At 40.7% G+C, this 21199-nt stretch overlaps 2 protein-coding genes across 4 annotated transcripts; one reads left to right on the top strand and one right to left on the bottom strand.

Moving 5' to 3' along the window:
• Positions 1–945: 945 nt before the first annotated feature.
• Positions 946–13635, top strand: LOC147331322 (uncharacterized). 3 transcript variants are annotated; one of them, XM_086293593.1, is made up of 12 exons: positions 946–2674; positions 3529–3711; positions 4015–4057; positions 4964–5004; positions 6620–6673; positions 8402–8441; positions 8731–8775; positions 8883–8978; positions 9147–9355; positions 9488–10656; positions 11300–11387; positions 12686–13635. In XM_086293593.1, exons 2-12 carry the CDS (start codon positions 3573–3575, stop codon positions 12775–12777), a joined length of 2016 nt encoding a protein of 671 aa, XP_086149719.1. In that variant the 5' UTR covers positions 946–2674; positions 3529–3572; the 3' UTR covers positions 12778–13635. The 3 variants fall into 3 exon arrangements, with proteins under 3 accessions (XP_086149719.1, XP_086149718.1, XP_086149717.1); XM_086293592.1 differs by having other exon boundaries at positions 946–2820; XM_086293591.1 differs by having other exon boundaries at positions 946–3711.
• On the bottom strand, positions 13014–19627 carry LOC147331321 (RISC-loading complex subunit tarbp2). The gene is made up of 7 exons (XM_086293594.1): positions 19448–19627; positions 17546–17860; positions 17253–17322; positions 17035–17152; positions 16457–16584; positions 16026–16221; positions 13014–15090 (listed from the first exon to the last, which is right to left on the bottom strand). Exons 1-7 carry the CDS (start codon positions 19498–19500, stop codon positions 14933–14935), a joined length of 1038 nt encoding a protein of 345 aa, XP_086149720.1. The 5' UTR covers positions 19501–19627; the 3' UTR covers positions 13014–14932.
• Positions 19628–21199: the final 1572 nt, after the last annotated feature.

Genomic DNA, 21199 nt, shown 5'->3' with positions numbered 1-21199 from the left:
CTGAGACATTAAGGCTCGTGTATTGGTTTGAAAACGGAGGTGGGAAAGGAGGAAGGCCGCATGGGTATTTAAGTCTTGCCTCCGTGGCCACTGGCCACTCCCTGGTGGCGCCCGGTGGGTCGGGAAACGGCAAGGAGGCGGGAGGAGTTGGCCAGGGTGGCGGTGAAGATTTCCCCATCACACGCACACACTGGCTATGAACCGCGCGGGGAGGAGAAAATGGCTCGCCTGTGGGAGGGCTTGTATTATTAGGATTCGTGAGGGGGCTGTCAATACGGCAGCACATGTGCCCGTGTAAACAGGAGAGAGAGGGTGGAGCCCATCCCCAGGCCAGTCCTGCAGCCACCCACCTCTGTGTGAACTCCATCACTGACACTTCTTCAATTAGACGCAGATATGAATACTTCTACCGACACACATTGATGCATGCATGACACCACCACACTCTGAACTGATCTAGCAGCACTAACTGAAGCATTCATGTAGTCTGGAAATAAATGGAGTGATACGATACCGTTAAAGAGAGGCTTTTCATCATATACTTTACTATGCAGACAATCATAACATCAGCTTTTTGTCCAGTATTAGCCCAGAAAGTAACATCACTACAGCATTTCATAAAATACAGTACTGTCCTTACAACAGATAAATAAAACTACAGCCTACATGCAAAATATCTGAAAAACTTGTAAATGTGGACCCACAGTTATTTTCAGAAACCATTGCTCCTGCGTTTCAATGGCACAGTTTGTTTTTTTAAATTAACAGTTTCTACATTAAGTGATTTTTTGTGAATATTTAAAGGAAAATACTAGATATGCATCATAGTGGAAAATGTTAACATTTATTTAAAACATGACTTTTACAGCTTTTTACCTGTAGGTGATTATTAAAAAGTAAGAATAATCAAATAAAAAATGTTATTTATTAATCAGGTGACAAATGTTGATTAATAAATAGCCTAAATCAGGGGTGGGCAATTCATTTTAAGGTTATAATAAAATTCAATAAATACTGGGCAGAACTGAGTTCAACTCATTCGTATCTTTACTGGTTTCATTAAATGACGCTTATTTTCACATTTTTTGTACTTTACTGCATGGATAGTCCTGATTTCTGAATACTCTAAATCCCAGGACTGCCCTCTTCTGACAAGAGACCTCTGATGTTGTGCGAGGAATCTGCAGGGTTACAGCTTCTTACAGCTCCTCTTACCACCACGATTACTTTGAGCTATTCCTCCACATCTGCTCCAGTTGTTCCTTCAGCTTCTGGTAGTTCTCTGTCTCCTCATGCTCCTTCCCAATGTTGTTGTCTACTGGTATTACCACAGTCATCACTATGTCTGGTTGGTTGACCCGCAGCTGCTTGTCGGTCTGGAACTCAGAAGTCTCACAGGACATTAGGACCTTGCTGTTCTTGTAATCCATATGCAACACAGATGTTCCTGTACACTATCCCAGCCACTTGGTTGTATCTCTCAGGGTATGCAGTCCAAGCTTGTGTCTTGCATCCTGTTACTATGTGTTGGATAGTCTCTGGGGTGCCGTTGCACAGTCGGCAGTTTGGGTTCTGTCAGCTGTGGTAGAGTCCTGTCCTTTATGGTGCTTAGGGCCTGTTCATGTGCTGCCATGATCAGAGCCTCTGTGCTGTCCTGTAAGTCATCTTTTTCTAGCCGCTGGTAGGATTTCTGATGTCAGCTCCTTCTAATATATATATGAGCATCTCTGTCCAGAGGAGTGCAGTCCCAGAGTACCCAACATAATGTGCAGGACCTTCAGACTCCCAGGCCTCTGGTAGAAGACCTGGGCATAATGATTAGATGAATCAGACCCTTCAGGAGGATGGGCCCTATAGTTAGAGATTGTCACTATAGTCAAATTTAGAGGATACATCACATGTGTTAGTCAGTGCAAAAAATTATGCTAAAATGTCAAACTGGCATTAAGTGGCACACTGCACTGGGATGTTGGGGTGATGGCTACAAATGGCCTCTGTACTCCCATGGCATTAGCAAGGCTACACTTTTTTGGTGTCTTCATGGTACACTAAGATAGAGCAAATCTGCTTTTTCTTTTTCTATTTATGATTTTCAGCGACTCATTGCTCTTTTTAAGTAGTTTCCCAGCTGCATTGAGAACAACTACACACCTCGCAATAAAACGACTGAAGAAAATGATTGTGGGCCACTGGACGCAAAAATAATATTGATTTGTTTTGTAAAATTCAAATATCAAAGGAGAGGTGCAAAAAAAACAAGCACTATTTGCCTGTCATATGATTTGCATTCAAATCACTCGTGTCGCATCAGCTTTGCCTCTGACATTTCCACAGACCTGTCTGTGTTTTTGTTTCTGCAGGATGTGCAGCAGCTGCATCCCACGCTGATAAAACTTTTGTATTTCAGACGAGATGCAAAGTTACTTCCTACAAAGGCTTCTCAAACCGCTTCACCGCCAAGATCCGCGCATATTCAGCCCGACTTATAACTGACTGCTTTCGAAAGGAAATCACCAGAATCGTCGAGCGGTCGTTGATAAACGGGAGCCTGCTGGATGCAGTTTTAAGTGTTTTGTAAAGATTGCAGATGAAGTGTCTCGTATTTAAGTCGCCACATACAGGAAACGAGACAAAGAACGCCTCTGATACAGAACTGAAACCCGAGCCGATGAAGGTAAGGCTGCTTTTCGGTTGTCAGCATTGATTGAGCTCTAAGGCAGCATGTAGACGCTTCGCTGTAGCTGAATGGAGAAAATCTTACTCCGTCTCATTATCGAGAACACACATCCAACATACGGCTCCTGTAAGCTGTATTATTAAGTAAGTAAATAATTATTCTTAATTAGTATAATCATATATATTTAATGGTTTACATCTCATCGATAAATTTATCTAAACTACACTTGGTTTCCCTTACACATTAAAGTAAATTACGACCTTTAATTAATAATAACTGCTTTTACTTTGAAGGGATTTAGACTGAACTGTTAGTCAGTCATACTGAAGGCAACTAGAAGCGACCTTATATCATTTTCTATTATCTGTGTTTATATGTGGTTCGCACTGCTAAATTCACTTCATGAACATTTAACCATAACATACCAATTCTTAATGAATATTTATCTATACATGTTTTATATTGTGTCTGTTATCTTGTCTCCAGCTGTCCTGGAGGTACAATATTTCACCTGAACTGTTTGTCTGACTTTGATGAGCCTTAAGCAGTATAGTCTCTGAACTTAATGTCATAGCTAGATTGATTTGCGTGTAGCCACCTCATTTTTACTGCAATATCAAGTATAATCTATGCACAGATGTCTTAGAAACACTACTGATAAGGAAGCGGCTGTTAATATCCCTATGCAAAAATGGCTCAATTTTAATGAGAAGGGAAATATCACTAAAAATCCTGAATACAATTGACTTTAGAGTAAAGAGGTGTTCATTCTCCTAAAGTAAACATTAAAGCCTAACACTGTGTTGCTGCTTCAACATTTCATCCCCGGCTCTTTTGTTGCACCTTGGCAGCTTTGACAGAGCCATGTCCCCCGGCAGTCCTGTGAACTGAAGCGATGGAGAGCTCGTCCTCCACAGTGAGGCGGCGAGCATGGATCAACAGCAGCCGTCAGCGGGTCACTTTGGAAGACCCGGAAGGGCCTCTGTGCCCGTTCCCATCTGCCTCCATAGCGGACGATGATGTGTTCTCTGATGGTAAGAGCAGATTCTGGAACGTGGGAGGGATCGTCCTCCATGGTGGTTTATTATTAACTATCTTCAGCATACATCAAGTGACCAGCTGAACTTGAAGATACCTAAGTAGCTGGATACCCTGTTTATTGGGTAAAGAATAAATAGTGGGTTAAAAAATATATTTGTTGTGACCAATAGCAAAAATAACACGAGTTTATAACAGGATATACATGACAACAAGCGGCTAAGTGTCAGTTAATAATAGCACAATGCATGTGTTCCTTCAGTGGGGATCAATCATAATCTTAAGTGCGATTTCCACAGGTTGCCTTGCGGGAAAGATTGAGAACTGGCTTCTCAGCTGTGGGTAAGTCAACTTGTTTTACTGCTTGTTTTTCTTGTAAGATTATATTTTGAGCACTAAAGGACAAGTTGTAAGTCACTGGAAACTGGTTAACAAAGAGCAGCGCGTAGCAAGTGGAAACTCTCTGAAGTCAGGTGTTCCAGGAAGACGCTGCAGCAAGGCAGCCGCAGTATTGTTTTTCACCAAAGTCAACTTTGATGATGACTTATTATTGTTCCATTGGAAAAAAATAATTTTACAATGAACTTTAAACTATAAAACCAGTGCTCCGAACTGACCTTCTGCTGTCTTGGGAACACTTGTTTGCAGAAGATCAACCAGTGTTAAGTGTCACAGAAGGTACCTGTTACTGAGTATGATTAAAATATGTGGCCAGAGTATCAACATATAGATGTCTTCAGACGTAAGAATTTTTCATCACATACAAACTAAACCTCACAACTAACTTCTGCTGCTTCACTCTTTGTAATATTTCCTTATAGAAGAGGGAAAATGATATAACTAGGAGGAAATAATCATTTCCTTTTTTTCCCCATCAAACTGCTGCAAGGAACACAGACAGATTAGTTCACATTATGTCAGTTATCAAGAAGGAAGTTGCATTTAGTGGTCAATGAGTTTGCATAGTCTGCGTTTTCACTGAAATGGCCTGTAACACCAGAAAAGAGTACAGTAAAAGAAATAGGAGAGCGTAACCAGGCTAGTTTGAAGGAGTTATTACACCTACAAGAGGAAGCTGACAGATTCCAACAGTAAGTTGATTAAGAAGCAGCTCTCACGAGCTCTGGCAGTATCGTCCTGCAGATGAAGCTATCTATGCAAACTTAATCACTCGTTTGATAAAAGCATGACACTGATTGGATCTCACAGTGGGTGTGTTCATGTTTTAAATATTGGAATATTTTACAGGTCAGATGCCTGCTCAGAGAACAGCGGTCAGCTGAGTTTTGGTGAGTAGGAGCTGAAACAAACCTCAGCTTTAAAATATATTGGCATGCAGTATTACTTTTCATAATACTGCATACTGATACTTTTATCAGGGTTTCAGATTCTGATGTTATGTTATCAAATGTTTCTGTTGTCAGTGTTCTAAGGAGCTTGAAAAGAAAAGCGTCTGGACTTCTTTAAGTTGCTTGAAGACGTTTCACCTCTCATCCAAGAAGCTTCTTCAGTTCTAAGGTCAAAAGGTGGAGAGTCCCAGATTTAAACACAGTGGGAGTTTCCCCCCAAAGAGGGACAAAGGACCCCCTGATGATCCTCCACCTAATCACATGACCCAAGGTGTGAAAACAGGTGCAGGTCACAATCAGCCAGGGTTTCGGGTGAGCTCATTGTGAAACCTGGTTCCACCTTATCATGCGAATTCCTGAGGTCAGATGGCCCAGGATGTGAGTGGGCGTTAAGGCGTCTGGGAAGGGATCTCAAAACTTGATTATAGATGGCAGAGAGTTGGTGTCGTAAACCCCCGCCTCTGTTCAAAGATGGTCGCTCGCAGTGGACATAAATGGCTTCTTTCACTCCTCTTTCAAACCATCTGTCCTCTCGTGTGAACATTGGCATCCTCGAAAGAGTGACCTTTGTCCTTTAGATGCAGATGGACTGCTGAGTCTTGTCCCGTGGAGGTGGCTCTTCTATGTTGTGCCATGCGCTTGTGAAGTGGCTGTTTGGTCTCTCTCAAATCTCTCCACATTGGCCATCTGACCTCAGGAAATCACATGATAGGTTGGGGGGAGGTTTCACAATGAGCTCACCCGAAACCCTGGCTGATTGTGACCCACATCCGTTTTCACACCTTGGCTCATGTGATTAGTAGTAGTAGTAGAGGATCATCAGGGGGTCCTTTGTCCCTCTTTGGGGGGAAACTTCCACTGGGTTTAAATCTGGGACTCTCCACCATTTGACCTTAGAACTGAAGAAGCTTCTTGGATGAGAGGTGAAACGTCTTCAAGCAACTTAAAGAAGTCCAGACGCTTTTCTTTTCAAGCTCCTTAGACTACGATGACCTGGATGACTGAGAACCTGCACAGACATGTTGTCAGTGTTCCTAATTTGAGCTGTTTTTCATTCAAATGAATCACCGAACCTCAAGGAGTTTATTATGTTTAACTATTACACGCAACAGCATTGTTTGTTCTGAGATTTTAGCCTGTTGTTAGATAGATGGTAGGCAACCTGATGATGTCATTATAGCTGATACAGATAAGAACCTTCAGAGGCCAAAGATAAACCTGTGTGTCAACTTTGGTTGCTCAGCTCCTGTTTACGTACATGTTTGCAGGACAACAAATAGACGGATGTTTTGTGTGTCATAGTACGATAAGGAACTAAAGCTGTCAAAAGATTGTGGTGGAGTAAAAAGTAGAATTTGTTACTCCTTTGGAGATGCAGTAGGCGATTTTAAGTTTTAATTTGCACGAAAACGAAATGGTGAGGTAAAATACAGGTTTCTCATATTTGCTACATTCATAATAATGTACATGGAGGAAGTCTACATTACATTTTTAAATTTTATTTTAAAAGTATTTCTCATGTAATTATTCATGTCTGTGACTTTCTTGTCTTCAGAGTCTGTGCTCCAAGCCGGTAACTTTGCTGATGACCTGGGTCTTGGAGCAGATGGTAAGCATACGCTGTATATGTTCATGCATGGGAAGACAAATATACATGACTGCATGCATACTTAGTGTTATCCTAAAGGAATTTTAGGAATTACATAGATTTTTGCCTGGGGTTAGCTCTCTGTGTCAGCTCCCTAGTACAAAGAGTGTGCGATGTGCCACTGAGTCAGTGTGAGAATAGCAAAGGAGTGTTTCTGGATAATTCACATTGATTGACTGGAGATGTCAAAGGTCCTGCCCCTTGCGCTCTCTGCTAACTCTTCTAAATCAGACTGAGTGTTTGTCTTCACGTGACTGCATCTAACATATTAATTCCTGTTAAAGGAAAAAGGAAACTGCAGATAATGACAACCCCAGATATTTCTTGAAAATAGTTTTGCATTAATTTCCTGAAGACGTAGCCATAACCACTACTTTTCTCATATTCATCTGAAGATTAGTCAAGCCCTTAAACTAACCTTCATGTGTTCTCTGTACAAATGACGTAATAGTTGCTTACCCTTGTAAAAGACTAATAATAGAGCAGACTATATTACTATAGGAAACTTGACTGTGCATCCTGATGTTTTTAAATCTCTGTTTATGTTCAAATTAGACTGAGCAGTTTATATGTCAGTGACACACCCAGTGTTGTGCAGTGCCATGAGGATGTTTTTTGAGAAAGCTTGAAAGATATTTTGTTTATAACTCTTATGTTATGTCATGAATGGGCACACTTATTAAAAAAAATACAACTTTACACATATACAGATTCTTATGGATCACATGGAGATCATATATGAAAAAACTGTTATATGATTGTTGTTGTAGGGGTTAAGCAACAACATTAATAACCACCTAGCGGATATTCGGACTCTGGAACAATAAGCTTAGTGGATTGTAAGCAAAGGTCACAGGTTTTAAGACTTGTTGCATAGACTGAACAAGAGGTCTGAAACATTCTTCAGATATTTTGGCCCATTTTTTCAGCAGTTTTTCAACAGTTGCTACAGATTTGTCGGCTGTAAATCTGTGATACAAATCTTCTGTTTCACTAAAACCCAAAGTTGCTATTATTGGATTGAGATATGGTAACTGTGGAGGCTCGTCCGGCCCCAACAACCATGTTACATTCAAAGTCACGTAAATCATCCCCATTCTGCTCAGTTTGAACTTCAGCAGGTTGTTTTCACCATGTCCACATGCCTAAATTTATTGAGTTGCTTATATGCGAATGACTGATAAGAAACTTGTGTTAATACGCAGCTGAAATTGTGTACCTAACAAAATTCCTTCTAATATTAAACAGATAATTCAACAAAAATACCAAAAACTAACTCACATATTTTCCACGTCTCTTACTGAAATAAAACTGAAACCATACAGTGTTCAAAGTACAAAGTTATTAAAGGTTTAAGCTGTCAAACAAAGAAAGCTCAGTCTTCATTTACACAGCCATTAATTAACAGAAGTTATTAATTTGAGACAGGTTGGTGCTGTTGCTTGTTAGAGATCTTGATTGTCCCTTTGCAGGAAGCATTGCATTAAATGAAGGAAGAGTAGCGCCGAAGGGGATTTTCTACATTTACTCACATCATAGAAATATATCTACAACTTTATATCCTCTGTAGCGTTTTGTCTTTCCTGATAAGTGAATTTCTTCCTTGAGCAACCCTGTGGTATTGTGCCTGGGGAAACTGTCGAACCCAGAGGTGTTGTAATTTATTTTAACATGCCTTCCTTGTTTCAGCTTCTGTGGTAGAAGATGGAGATGTTAAACCTGAGCCTGGGTGAGTAGTCAGCATATAAGCATGTAGTTATGGCAGTAGCAGCAAAACAGGAAAACAACAAATATTTGGTAAAGAACTGGTAGTCATAGGCATATAGCATAGGTGATCTTTACACTATATTAAAGGCATTTCTCATTTAATAATTTACTTGTAATATACAAAGCTTGCTGTGTGATTGTTGTCCATCATGTGACTTTATAATTTTACAAAATCAGTATTAGAGAAACATAAATAAATGATCTAATGTTATTTATTTATAATTTTGTTTCACTGTGTGGTGACCAAGAAGCTTGGTGCGACAGCCGTCCTTCAGACAAAAGAGCAGGCTCACCAGGTCAGTGACCAACTCTTCCACACGTCAGAATAAACAGATCACGCACAAATAAAGGCTTTAACATGCAGGTTGGATGCAGGCTAACATCTGACACGTCTTATGTTCAGCACCCCACGTCAAGGACTATGTTTGCCATCAATGAACTTGGGCCACAGCATAACTTCTAGCTGCTTCTCTGCCTCAACCTGGAAAAGTACATCAACGTAAGTCTTTTAAAGGATTTAGTATTCGCCAAATTTTCAAAAATGGTTTTCAGATGACATGGTATACACCATTTCTAACATATTATTCACTATAGTGGTTGCATCTTTGATGCTTTGATGATTACATTAGCTGTAATACAACATTTTCTCTCCTTTTTCTCACACTAGTATATCAGATGTCCTCGAGTTGTGTTCAGAGGATGCAGAGGAGACTTTGTATGAGCTGGGTTTTGGCTGTGAGGAGCCACAGGTTACTGTGCGCATCCCTCCTCGTTTCTTTACCTTTCCTTCTCAGGCTCAGGGCATCAACTTCCGACTCTTCTTGGATTCACAAATAAGGCGGATAAGAGAAGAAGACCCCAGCCTCTCTCTTGCTAGTAAGACTATCTAGTTGTAGTTCTTCTGTTGGTTAGCTTGCTTTGACTTCTGTAGCTGTAATCTGTATATAATTATTTGATCTGTGATACGGTAAATTATATCCATTTATATAAGTCTCTTGATTCCCATAGGTCGTTTCAGACAGGTTCAAGTGCTGACAGCAATGGCCAACGCTTTCTATTCCCTGTACTCCCACGTGTCCCGCACTCCTCTCCAGAAACTGTCCACACCGGAGTTTACCTTCTCTTCCTCTGTGCAGAGGATCGAACGGTTCAGAAGCAGCATTCGAAGTGAGCCACGCTCTCCGGTAGAGAGGCTGAAGGACACTGTCAATAAGATGTGTCTCTACACGGGCTCTCCCCGGGGGTCTGACTCCACCTCTCCACAGCCTTCACCCAGGAAAAGATCCAGCCTGCCAGAAGTTGTGGATATAGTGTGGAAAAACAAGAGTGGAGTTAACAAGAAGCTGGATTTGGAGGAATGTAATAGCAATAATTCAGCTATGGATGTTAACCAGATCACAGACGGTGAAAATGGGCTGGAAACTCAACAGTCAACGACGGACATGGAGATTCTCGAGGACAGAAATAAAACCTGTGAAACGGAGATGGGGGATGATAATAAACAGCCAAAGGATGTTGACTCTGGTGAAAATGACTCCATGACTCAGGGTGTAAGAACATCTGTAGCATCATCATTATCAGAAGAAACTGTCATAGAAACCGACTCTGAATCATTTTCATGTCAGCCAGAGCCAGACTCATGTTTGACACAAACTAACAAAAGGACAGCGGAACTAAAGCCTGTTGCCAAGGTTACATACGATTTAATTTGCCCCCAGATAGTCGAGAGTGTACACCGGGCACCTTTTTGCAGTCAAAGGACACACAGTCCGGAAAGTTTGACTCCCCCAGAGAGAGAAAGCACAGATAAATCCTGTTCTGTATCACACAAATTCAGTCTACAAGCCTCCGTGACAAAGTCTAACCTGAATTCACACACAGACGATGTTGCCTCTTCAGGTGAGGCCACGCGGGGGGACGCATCTAGATCACTTCCTGTCTCGGAACCCAGTGGTAGCTACACTCATTACTGCATAACTGTGACTGGCTGGGAAGGCGATGATGTGCCATCCTCTTCTTCGAAAACATCAGATTCTAGTCATGCTTCGCATGGTTTCTATGGTGAGAAAAAGTCTCCTTCAGAGAAGCAAGGACAGTTTCTGAATCCTCTGATGCATCAGAGCCTGGGCAAGCTCTCCAGTAACCTTCAGCAGGTTAATTCCTTTGAGCTGGAAGAGGTACAGTAGTTTTACAATAGGCTTCATGTCGCTTGTTATCTCAGCACTACCATTTGAAAAGAGTTTAACAATGCTTGGCTGACTTTCATTAAACAAAAGCAAACTGAGTACGTCACAAACTGATTCAGTAAACATTTTCCAAACAGGCTCAAGTCATCATAATCATCATGATGAAAATGGTATAAATGGATATAACAAAATGATCAAATTATTACTCAAAAGCAATCTCACCTTCAAATATTCCATATGTTCTTTCCTCTGATAATGTTTGGTATTGGCGATGAACCATTTATGATTCATAATACGTGGGTGTTTTGTGTTGCTCACTTTGACCCAGAATACAGCCTGCATTAGGAATATGTCTTGCGCTTACATTTTTTCTCTTTCAAAAGGATTTTGATCATTGATTATTGTTTGTTATGTAAAGAAAAACAGGCCAAATAACAATATTATTTATCAGAAGTATTGAAAACCTAACCAAATGATACAAAAGAGGCTCTTATATTCACTTATATTTGGCTTCAAACACTGTATAGTGATAGACATCTATGATGCAATGACTTCTTCAGCTCTTGCTGTGTGTAATTGTTCATGAAATTATTTTTAAACAGTTACTAAGCAGGCATTCCCCTTGTCTTTTTAGGTGCATAGTGCAGGAGAGGAAGACTTGGGACAGTCAGAAACTCCAAGAACTACAACCTCACCATTTTCAAAAAAACATCCATACAAAGGTACCCTGTGTGCTCACATCTCATTTGACGAACTTGACTTTTATTTTGTGAACACAGTTTATGGGAATTTGACTTGTCACAGTTTTAAAATAGCTGTTTGCAGTTAGCAGTGGTCATAAACTCGCTGACAGAAAAAAAAAAAGATGCACACAGTTATAACAGTTAAAATGTGTGAAGTCAAAGGGTGTTACCATGTAACACTGCTCAGCTACATGTGAATAAACTTTGAGCTTACTGGAGGTCTTGTGTTGAGGTCAAATGAGGAACTGAGTAGTTCAGGCAAACCCAGGTATAAAAATATACACTACTCGTGCTGGGTTGGACCCCTTTTTGTCTTGAGAACTGCCGTAATTCTTCACAGATTCAGTAAGGTGCTGAAAGCCTGCCTCAGACTTTCTATATTGAAATGACAGTACTGCGCACATCTGTGATGGGAATCTCCCATTCAAGCACATCCCAAAATGCTGTGTTGCACTGAGATCGGGTGTGTGTGGAGGTCATTTCAGTACAGCGAACCCACAGTGATTTGAGCTTTGTGACGTGGTGGTGGAAGCAGCCATCAGTAGATGGGTACGTTGGAGTTATAAAAGGATTGTCAGGAGCAAACAATGCTTAGTTCATACTAAGGGGGCCAAAGTGTGCCAAGAAAGTATCACCCACACCATTACACCACCACAGGTCTAAACCACTGATGCAAGGCAGGATGGATCCGTGCTTTCATGTTGTTTACATCAGAATCTGACCACACCATAGGAAGGTTCAATGCTTCAATGTCCGATGTGTTGTGTGTTCAGAGATGCTCTTCTGCAAGGCCATTCTCCTCTGACATCCACAAGGAATTTTTCACCCACATAATTGCTGCTCACTGGTTATTGTCTCTTTTTTTGCACCATTCTCTGTAAACCTTAGAAATGCAAAGAGCAGCCCATCTGGCACCAACAACCACGCCACGCTTCATATCACTTAATCTAAATCACCTTTCTTGCCCATTCTGATTGTCAGTGTGAACTTCACTAGGTCACCTTGATCATGTCTGAACATGAACATGCCTGACTTGCAGCCATGTGATTAGTCAATTAGATAAATGTGTTAATGACTGGTCGTACCTGCTAAAGTGGCTGGTGTGTGAATGTTTGAGCATGAATATGAATTCAGCATCACATGAGAGCTTGACAGATGTGTACACAAGTAGCTCTGCAGGTGTGTGTTTCTGTGCCTATGTAGGTCAGTGTGCTGCTGCACTTGTGCTGCACTTCCCAGAGTTTGGAGAACATATCTGTGTTTGCTCCCTCGTATAGGTGAAGTGGTCCGCGGTGACAGTATGCAGTCGGACAGCAGCGGCTACGCAGACGAAGAAGTCAGCCCCTCATCAGACAGACACAGCAGATGACAGAAAGCTCATGCAAACAGCATGTACGGCAGTGCCTGAGTTTGTGAAACTCTGCCGAGGACTTCCTATCAAAATAAAATCATCGTACTGTAAGACTTGCTCATGTCACGATTTTAAAGGTTTTTTTCAGTGAGAATATTTTTGAACAAAGTATTAAGTTTTTCCATTGTGCTCATATTTAACAAAGATTATTGTATTCTTAATAAGTAGACAGTGGAAAATCTTTTATTTAAATGGCAATCTAGTCATAATACAGGTGAAAGGCTGCATTTCAAAGATTATTCCTGTGGAGCTAACGTTTTACTTCCATTTATTGTTTTTGTATCACAGCAGAGGAGCATCACAAGTTTAATGTCAGCATCACCATCAGTTTCATGCACCTTGAACTCAGTGTCAGTGTGAATAAAACTACACAAATGTGTCCATCCTGCATTGAGCGACAGACGTTTTCTGTAGTAGTGCAAAAAATAATTTTATTAAATGACTTCACAGCATTTTACCAACTAACAGCTACAGTAAGGCAAGGTGAAGTGACACAACAGGCAGTTACACTGAATACTCTGGAAGCGAGTCATCAGCTTTTATGTGGAAACTTATCAGTCACATCAACAGAAAAACAAGGGGATTGTTTTAATACTTTTGGAAGTCCACATGACATGATGGCTTTGTCTGGTGTGTGATATTGAAAGCTTAACACACGAGAGTGAGTTTAATGTTGAGAAGAACAAACATTTATTATAAAACTCACTGTACCGCTTCCTTTTTCTGCCAACACATAGCTGTGTCTTTATCGCAACAGAAATGAATTTACAAACTTAACGTAAAGTGTGAGAAAGAAAAGAAATTAGACTGTGACACATCATGAAACTACGTGAGGGCAATTCATAACGGAGTTTCCAAAATATTAATGTTCTTTAGAAAGCATAGCCAAACATTCAGAGCACAGCGCAGCAGACAGTCAGCTTTAATTTGGGGGTTTTAAATGTAAGAGCCTCTAACAGTGTTTTGGGGGTTGCTTAGCTTTGTTTGTTTGGAAAGTTAAAAAAAAGGTTTGCTTACACGGCAAAAGTAGTCGTTCTGAAACATAATAGACTAATTTATGTCACTGCGTAACGGACTGATGTAAAGCCAGCATGGAGGCTAGTTTGACACATCATGAGTAATGGGAAGCTGCCTTTGCTGAATCTTACAGTAAAACTATTTTACTCCTCTGAAGACCCAGTGACATGCTTTTATTTCCATGGAAACAGCAATGTGAAACATTTCATTAAATAAAACCATTTTCAACTCCCTGATTTAACATCAAAGTTACCTTAAAAAGCCCAGAACATTAAAAACATTATCAAGACACTGGGATTTCAGATACCACTGTGTCAGTTCAACTGACCAATTAGAACATATGGGGGAGGGGTGGGGGGGGGGTCTATTGTAAAGGCCGCACAATAATATAAGTGGACTGTTTCAGAGAGAGGGCAACAAAAGGTGTAGCCACAAATAATGTGTTTATTAAACATTAAATCATATAAACCTAATCTAACAGACCCAAACAAAGAACTAGCATGTGACAGGGGGGCTATTTTCATACTAAAACCAACATTTTTTAACACTTGTGTGTAAAATGGTTAATCTTCAAGATGATTGTCCTATGACAATAACTCAGCAGTCTCTTTTTCTTAATTTTTCTTCAAGTCTGGGCTCTTTTAGGTCCGTGCATGAAAACAGGGATTTAACAAAGCAGCAGTGAACGGATGACTCCACTCCATTTTCTTCAGACCCCTTTCACGCCCTGGTCATTTCACGGCATCAGAATTTTATCTCAAGTAATTTGCAACGTATAGTTTACCACGATAGCACCATTTATAAATTCAGATGAAAACAACTAGGGTGATATAAAAAAGTAAAAATACATAATTAGTGATAAATATTGTAAATGTCAAGTGATTTTTTTGGGGGGGGGCAACTAAATCTTCATTGGCATCATCAATAGGACTTTTAAAAAATCTCGGGGCATAAAGAGTCTTCATTTCTAAATTTGAGGTAATTCATGTTATTTGAGTTCATCACAAAAGTGCCTCCGTCATCCAAAGTAGAAATTTATGATGGCATTTTGTAGTGGTGAGTTCAAGTCTGTGAGGGAGGGGGGCTGACACGCTCGTCATTTCCCTCCTGCCATGATTTTGAGGTACTGCAGTGCATTGTGGGCTGCGTTGGCTCGGGCACCATCTATGTTTGGGGCGAAGCCGTGACACACGGTGATTGGCTGCGTGGAGAGCTCCACGAGACACTGACACAGGCCGCTGAGACTGCGCTCCTCTGAGAACAGAAGGAACAAAATACAAAATCACGAGTTTCATTTTTATTATAAAATTGATATTTACAGGATTGCTGCTACTTTTTAAATAATATCATAACATATGTGTGGTGTACTTCAGAATGAAAGATTTGACAGTTAACATTGTTATTAATACTGTACATCTAATTCAATGTACCGTTATCATATACAGGCATAATAATAATATGATCAAAACTACTGTAACTAAAACATATATAAGAATATAGTAATAACTACCCTCATCTACTGTGTACTTTAAGAAAAACTAACACTTTTGTCACGATTACATAGATCATATAGTTTGCAGAAGATAAAATAATGACCGTGACAGGTTTTAATACTAAAAAAAAGAAAGAAAATGTGTGTTAATTACACAAATAAATCGAGCAGAGATAACAAACAAATGCCAATAATTCGATTCATTAATGTAAATCTGCTACGTTAAACTGTTGTTTCGGTGAAGAGCTTTAAGCGCCTTGTGATTTGGCGCTATATAAATAAAATTGAATCGAATTGAAACTGTCCACATTAAAAAAATGGTTCTACATAAAACCAAGATAACAAGCAGCTGCAGGCTACTTCCTCAATATCTGGTGACAGTAATAACGACCACAACACAGCTTGCCTTTTTTTTATGGGCATGACATCAAAATCTACCCTGTATCCTCTGCAAGTGCGTGCAGATGGTGCAAACCAGATGTGAAACAGTAAGAGGCTTTCACAACCTAACAGATCTTAAGCAGCGCAGTGAAAACTCCACTGAATTACCATATTTAACAGATACTAACAAAAATGCAGCTCTTCCTGTCAGCAGGCGCATCAGCAGCGGCTCTTTACGCTTTGTATACCATCCTCCTTTTAACGAGAATGCAAGAACGCAAGAGAGAAGTGTGACAGGTACGGTCTGTGAACTCACCAAGGTCCAGGTAGCTGACATCAAAGCGCTGCTCCAGAGACAGTTCACTCAGCAAAGAGCAGAAGTTGGAATCAGAGGGCATGCCCAGAGGGTGGCTGCGGAGTTGGAGGATCTTCTCACCGGCAGAGTTACGCAGAGAATCCCACGTGCAGCTGAAGCCTTTACTTTTACCCGACTCCGCTCTGCTGCCCATGTTCTGTGCATGCAGGAATTAATGGACAATGTCATTACGTGCAATAACCATGAGACAGAAGAGTAACAACAGAGCATATGAATCAGAGATTATGCTAAATTAATAATGCTTCAGGAAATACAGAAAAATGAAATTTACAAAAATAGTTTGTTACTACGTAGAAGTGAACTAAACTCTAATTCCTCTAATGATGCTTAATAAACATTTGTCAGTCAGTGTAACAGCGTTTGATTCCCACCATAGTAAATGTATCATCTTCGGCATCAGGATCATTGCTGGTCCTCATATCTACGGGGACATCATGTATGCGTGACAACATCTTAGCTGCTGCGTTTCTCTTGGCTAGCTTCTTAGATGTACCACTTCCTGGAGAGGAAGAGGAGATTGCATCAGAAACCAAAGGATGTGCTTGATATCTCTTAAGTTTTCATGCTTTAAGAGAGTAAGTCAAGGAACGTCACAACTTAGTTGACCAGTGTGAAAGGTGTAACAAAAGATATATGATTTTGCTCAGTTTTATTAAGCTGTTTTCTATCAATAATATTTCATTAGTGAACACACACACACCCACACACAAAATTGTGTTTTCATGTCTTTGTGGGGACATCTAATTGACACAATGCTTTTCCTAGCAGCTTACCTTAACCATTAAAATTGAATGCCTAACCCTAACTGTAACCCTGACACTAAAACCACATTTTGAGTCTCAAAAATGAAACTCGTGGGTCAGGCATTTTGTCCCCACAAAGATATGTAAGCATGGTACACACATACACACGCGCACGCAGGCTGAGAGATTGAAACAAAGCAACGTACCGATTTCTACAAATCTCTCCACTCTGCAGGTCATGGTGAACTCTTTGCGATGTGCTGGACCAGACTCTTGAGTGACCGTGTACTCTGGCAAACGCCATCCTTTCTGCACCACCAGCTCCTGACAGAACAAAGTAAAAAAAGAAACCAAAAGTTGGAAAATTTATAAGCCGCAGAAATAATGAGAGCAAAATGAAACCTTGGTAGCTGTCTGCGTTTACCTGCAGAGCCCCTACAGGGTTGCATTCAGACTGCTGTGAAGTGCCTGTGGTCTTCATCTCTGACTGGGCACTACACAGAGGTTGAGAAAAAACAAAAAAGGAAACAATGAAACCACACAACGCTCTATCTTACTCTTGTTAAGTGTTGAAATGCTCTTCATAACATTCAGGCTGGCCTGCTTATTAGATGTTTAAAGCAGACTAAGCTGTATGGATAAACATTTTTAAATAATTTTAACTGTAATGAGGTTGTTTTATAAGAAAATAAATAAAAATTAAACAGAAAAACTGACCCATCTGCATCAGTAGACACATCAACCCCAATAAACCCGTCTACTCCAATACCAACTCCAGCAGGACCTCCGAGGCCTCCCTTTAGCATCTTCAGAGCAGCCTCAGCTGCTTTGTGCTTGGCTGCCTTCTTGCTGGGCCCCTGGCCGGTGCAGCTGATCTCTCCAACGGAGACGCGGAACGTGAAGTTGGGCTGGTGGGCCTGTCCCTCGGCCTTCAGCAGGTCATACACTGGGGTCTTGCCTATCCGCGTTCCATACTCCTGCAGCAGACTGATGGGCGTCTTTCCGGGATTCACAGCCAGCATTTGCTCAATACTACATAAGAGAAAAACCTCGCATGAGACAGACTCTCCAGAAACACCTTTTCATGCAAACAAGAAAAATAATTGTATATAGGGTTTAATATACTGTGTGTAACTTTGTTATTTCTTATTTATTTTTATTTTCATTTTTATATCTATATTTATTTTATTTTTTAATCACTCTAGTTTTTTATTCCATTAAAAAATTAAAACAAAAACTATTAGGAGAGTAAAAATCTCACTAAATATTACGGGGAACTATATTTTTGATACTTTTTCTATATATTTTGAATTCTCTGTCTTCAAATTAGAGTTACAGAAACAATTACAGTTACATATATCTATGCTTATATTCACCAATTAAAGGAGATTTTAATTCCCCTGAAACTTGACAGAAATATCAAATAATGTTGACAGAAGAGTAGAATAAAAAAATGAAGTAAAAAGAAGAAAAATGCAATGATTTCAAAGTCTGATCTGTATAAAAATATATGGCTGCAAAAATGATCATAAAACATCTGTGCAAAGTTGTGCTTCATTCTCACTGGAGAAACCAAACAGCCACTTCATAAATGCACGGCACAACACAGAAGAGCCACCTCGACAAGACAAGACTCAGCTGTACGTCTGCATCTAAAGGTCAAAGGTCACTCTTTCAAGGATGTCAATATTCACATTTTGGACAAAGAAGACAGTTTGAAAGAGGAGTGAAAGAAGCCATCTATTTGAAGCACCATTTTTGAACTCTCTGCCACCTATAGTGTAGTTTTGCGATCTCTTCCCATGTAACTCACATGATAGGGTGAAGCAATGTCTCACAGTGGGTTCACCCGAAACCTCTGCTGATAATGACCAACACCCTGTTTCACATCTTGGCCCATGTGATGAGGCACATGATCAACAGTTGCTTACAATCTAGGACTTTCCAGCATTTGGTCTTAGAACTGACGTAGCTTCTCAGATGAGAGGTAAAACATCTTCAAGAAACTCAAAGAAGTCCAGTCCCTTTTCTTTCCAAGGTCCTTAGATTACGATGACCTGGACGACTGAGAACCTACACAGACATTTCTTTCTCAAGCCTTCAAGTGCAAGCTGTCCACAGTAATGTGCTTTAATAATGAATAATTCAGTGTTACAACTAGATAAGCTCTATGGAGCTCAGGTCCTCAAACATGGATAGACTTAGACCAAAAAAACAAACAAAAAAACCTTTTAGTGGAGATTTCCTGTTTAATGCACGTGCTGTAGATCAATACAGCCATCGCTGATCTAATTATTCATTAATAGTCACTTTCTATGGGAAAGGGGAAGCTTACAAAAGTTTTCAGTGTGAGTGTAGCCACTTTATTATCGGAGAGTCTGAACACAGTGTGGAAACTGAGTAAAACACCACGAATGTCACCAAAGTCTCCAGCAGCCCCGATGCCGTCATTCTGGCGTCACAGTTTTGCAACATGCAGCTGTCAGGAAAAAAAATGCTAGCAGCTCGTGTTTACAGCTCTGTTTCTGAAACCCTACTAAAAGCCAGCCTTCTCGTCTTGTTTGTTACTGGAGGAGGAGTGTGGTGGTCTGACCGGGGGAGCTGTTAGCTTAGCTTTACCTGGAGCACCCGGAGTTTCTCTTCCAGCTGTCCGATGCTGTCTCGTCGTTCATTCCCTATTTCACGCAGACAGAGCCGGTCGGTTTCGGATGGCAGATCCCCCCCACCAAAACAGACACTTGCTTTCATCAGACGCTGTTTATTGTTCCCCCTTACAGATGATGAGGCGACGGCATAAAGCAAAGCCCCCCCGTCACTGCCGCCCCGACAGACTACAATAGCGGAGTCCTCTGGCGCGATGATATGACGTCATCGGCTCACTGCGAAACATCTGTTTTGGCACATTTAACGTTGAGATTTCACGAAACATGTCTTTCTATGGATGGTACAGACAGAAGTAAACAACAGGCGTCAATCCAAGTATTTATGCACATTAGAGAGGTAAAAGATTCAGACATTCTTCTTTCGGCTGTTCCCTGTAGGGGGCGCTAAACACACCATCTGCTGTAGCATCGTCTTCTGTCACACCACCCTACTACATGTCCTTTTTCGCTGCATCTATGGATCTTCTCAGTGGTCTTCATCTTTCCCCCAGCTTGGCAGCTTCATCTCCAGCTCAAATCTCAGCATCTTCAGCTCTGCCTGCTGTCTTTTGTGAGAGCCATCATCTCCAAACCGTGAACATGGTCCACATTTTTTGGTAAATGATCGCTTTCACGGTAGCCAATCTTCCACCTCAGGCCACTGAGGATTTAAAAACAGATTGATAAGAAAATAGAGAAGTCCTGCATCACGTTGACTTACATTTGTTACTTAACTTTTAAGTTATTTGTTTAGCCTGTAAATAAAAAAAATGGCCTTACAGTTTATTTTTTTACAGTAATTTCTACAGTTGTATATGTTTTGCATGAGGTAGCTACACTGTGTATGTGCCCAATTATAGGCTACAGATTTTGATAAGTTTTACTGGGAATGGTGTGGTGTTCCTAAATGTAACCAGAAGAGGGCGACAGTTAGCTATAGATTTCCCCTGCTGACAGCCCTCCCTGTCGGGTCCCTGGGATGTCCAGCACCTGTCATATCCACTACAGACCAACGTGGCAACACGAGAAATTCCTTTCGTGTAGTGGACTGACCACCCTAAAGCTGAAAATAAGGTTTCGAAATCAGATATGCCCCAAAGTGTTTATTCTGAAAACATCCAGAGTTAAACCTCTACATGGAATAAAAAGGTTATAAACTTTCAAAATAAACATTTTCAGCACTTTTAATTTATTTTAAACAATTACAATGAAAAATAATTTACCCAAGTAAATGTTTTTACAATGATATTACAGTCAGGCAGCTCTTTTAATTTGGGATCTTTTTCCCTGCTTGGTTTGGAAAGATGTGTCTTCATAAATAGCCAAAGCAACCGTGCAGACCCCAGAAATCATCTGAACCCACAACGTCAGAGTCTCCTTTCCAAATTATGTAGCAGCGCTTTCGTAAAATGTTTCATTTTATTAGCATTTTCCACCTTTCCATGAATTATCTTTAATTCCGGGGATCAACAATTAATCCCATGATGGTGCGCTTGCAAAGCCCTGCTGGCCACTGTCGAACCGGAGCTCTGAAAACTTCGTCCACTGGCATCAGCGTGTCAGTGTGGATAAGCCCGCTTTGCCAAACGCAACACAAAGTGAACTGGCCATGACAATGAGTAGAGCTGCCTCCCATTTGAACTCCTAAACCTACAATCCGAGCAGCGTGATTTATCACTGACCTGAGTATCTGTGACCGGAGTGCACCCCTCCTCCTCATTACTCATAC

Source organism: Aulonocara sp. 'chitande type north' Nkhata Bay, linkage group LG5 (assembly GCF_057382095.1).
Source record: "Aulonocara sp. 'chitande type north' Nkhata Bay isolate Kocher_YH1m ecotype deep benthic linkage group LG5, A_spYH_male_GT1.1, whole genome shotgun sequence".
In the NCBI taxonomy this organism is placed as follows: Eukaryota; Metazoa; Chordata; class Actinopteri; order Cichliformes; family Cichlidae; genus Aulonocara; species Aulonocara sp. 'chitande type north' Nkhata Bay.
The sequence above is the reverse complement of the archived record's forward strand: the minus strand, read 5'-3'. Positions and strand labels throughout refer to the sequence as shown.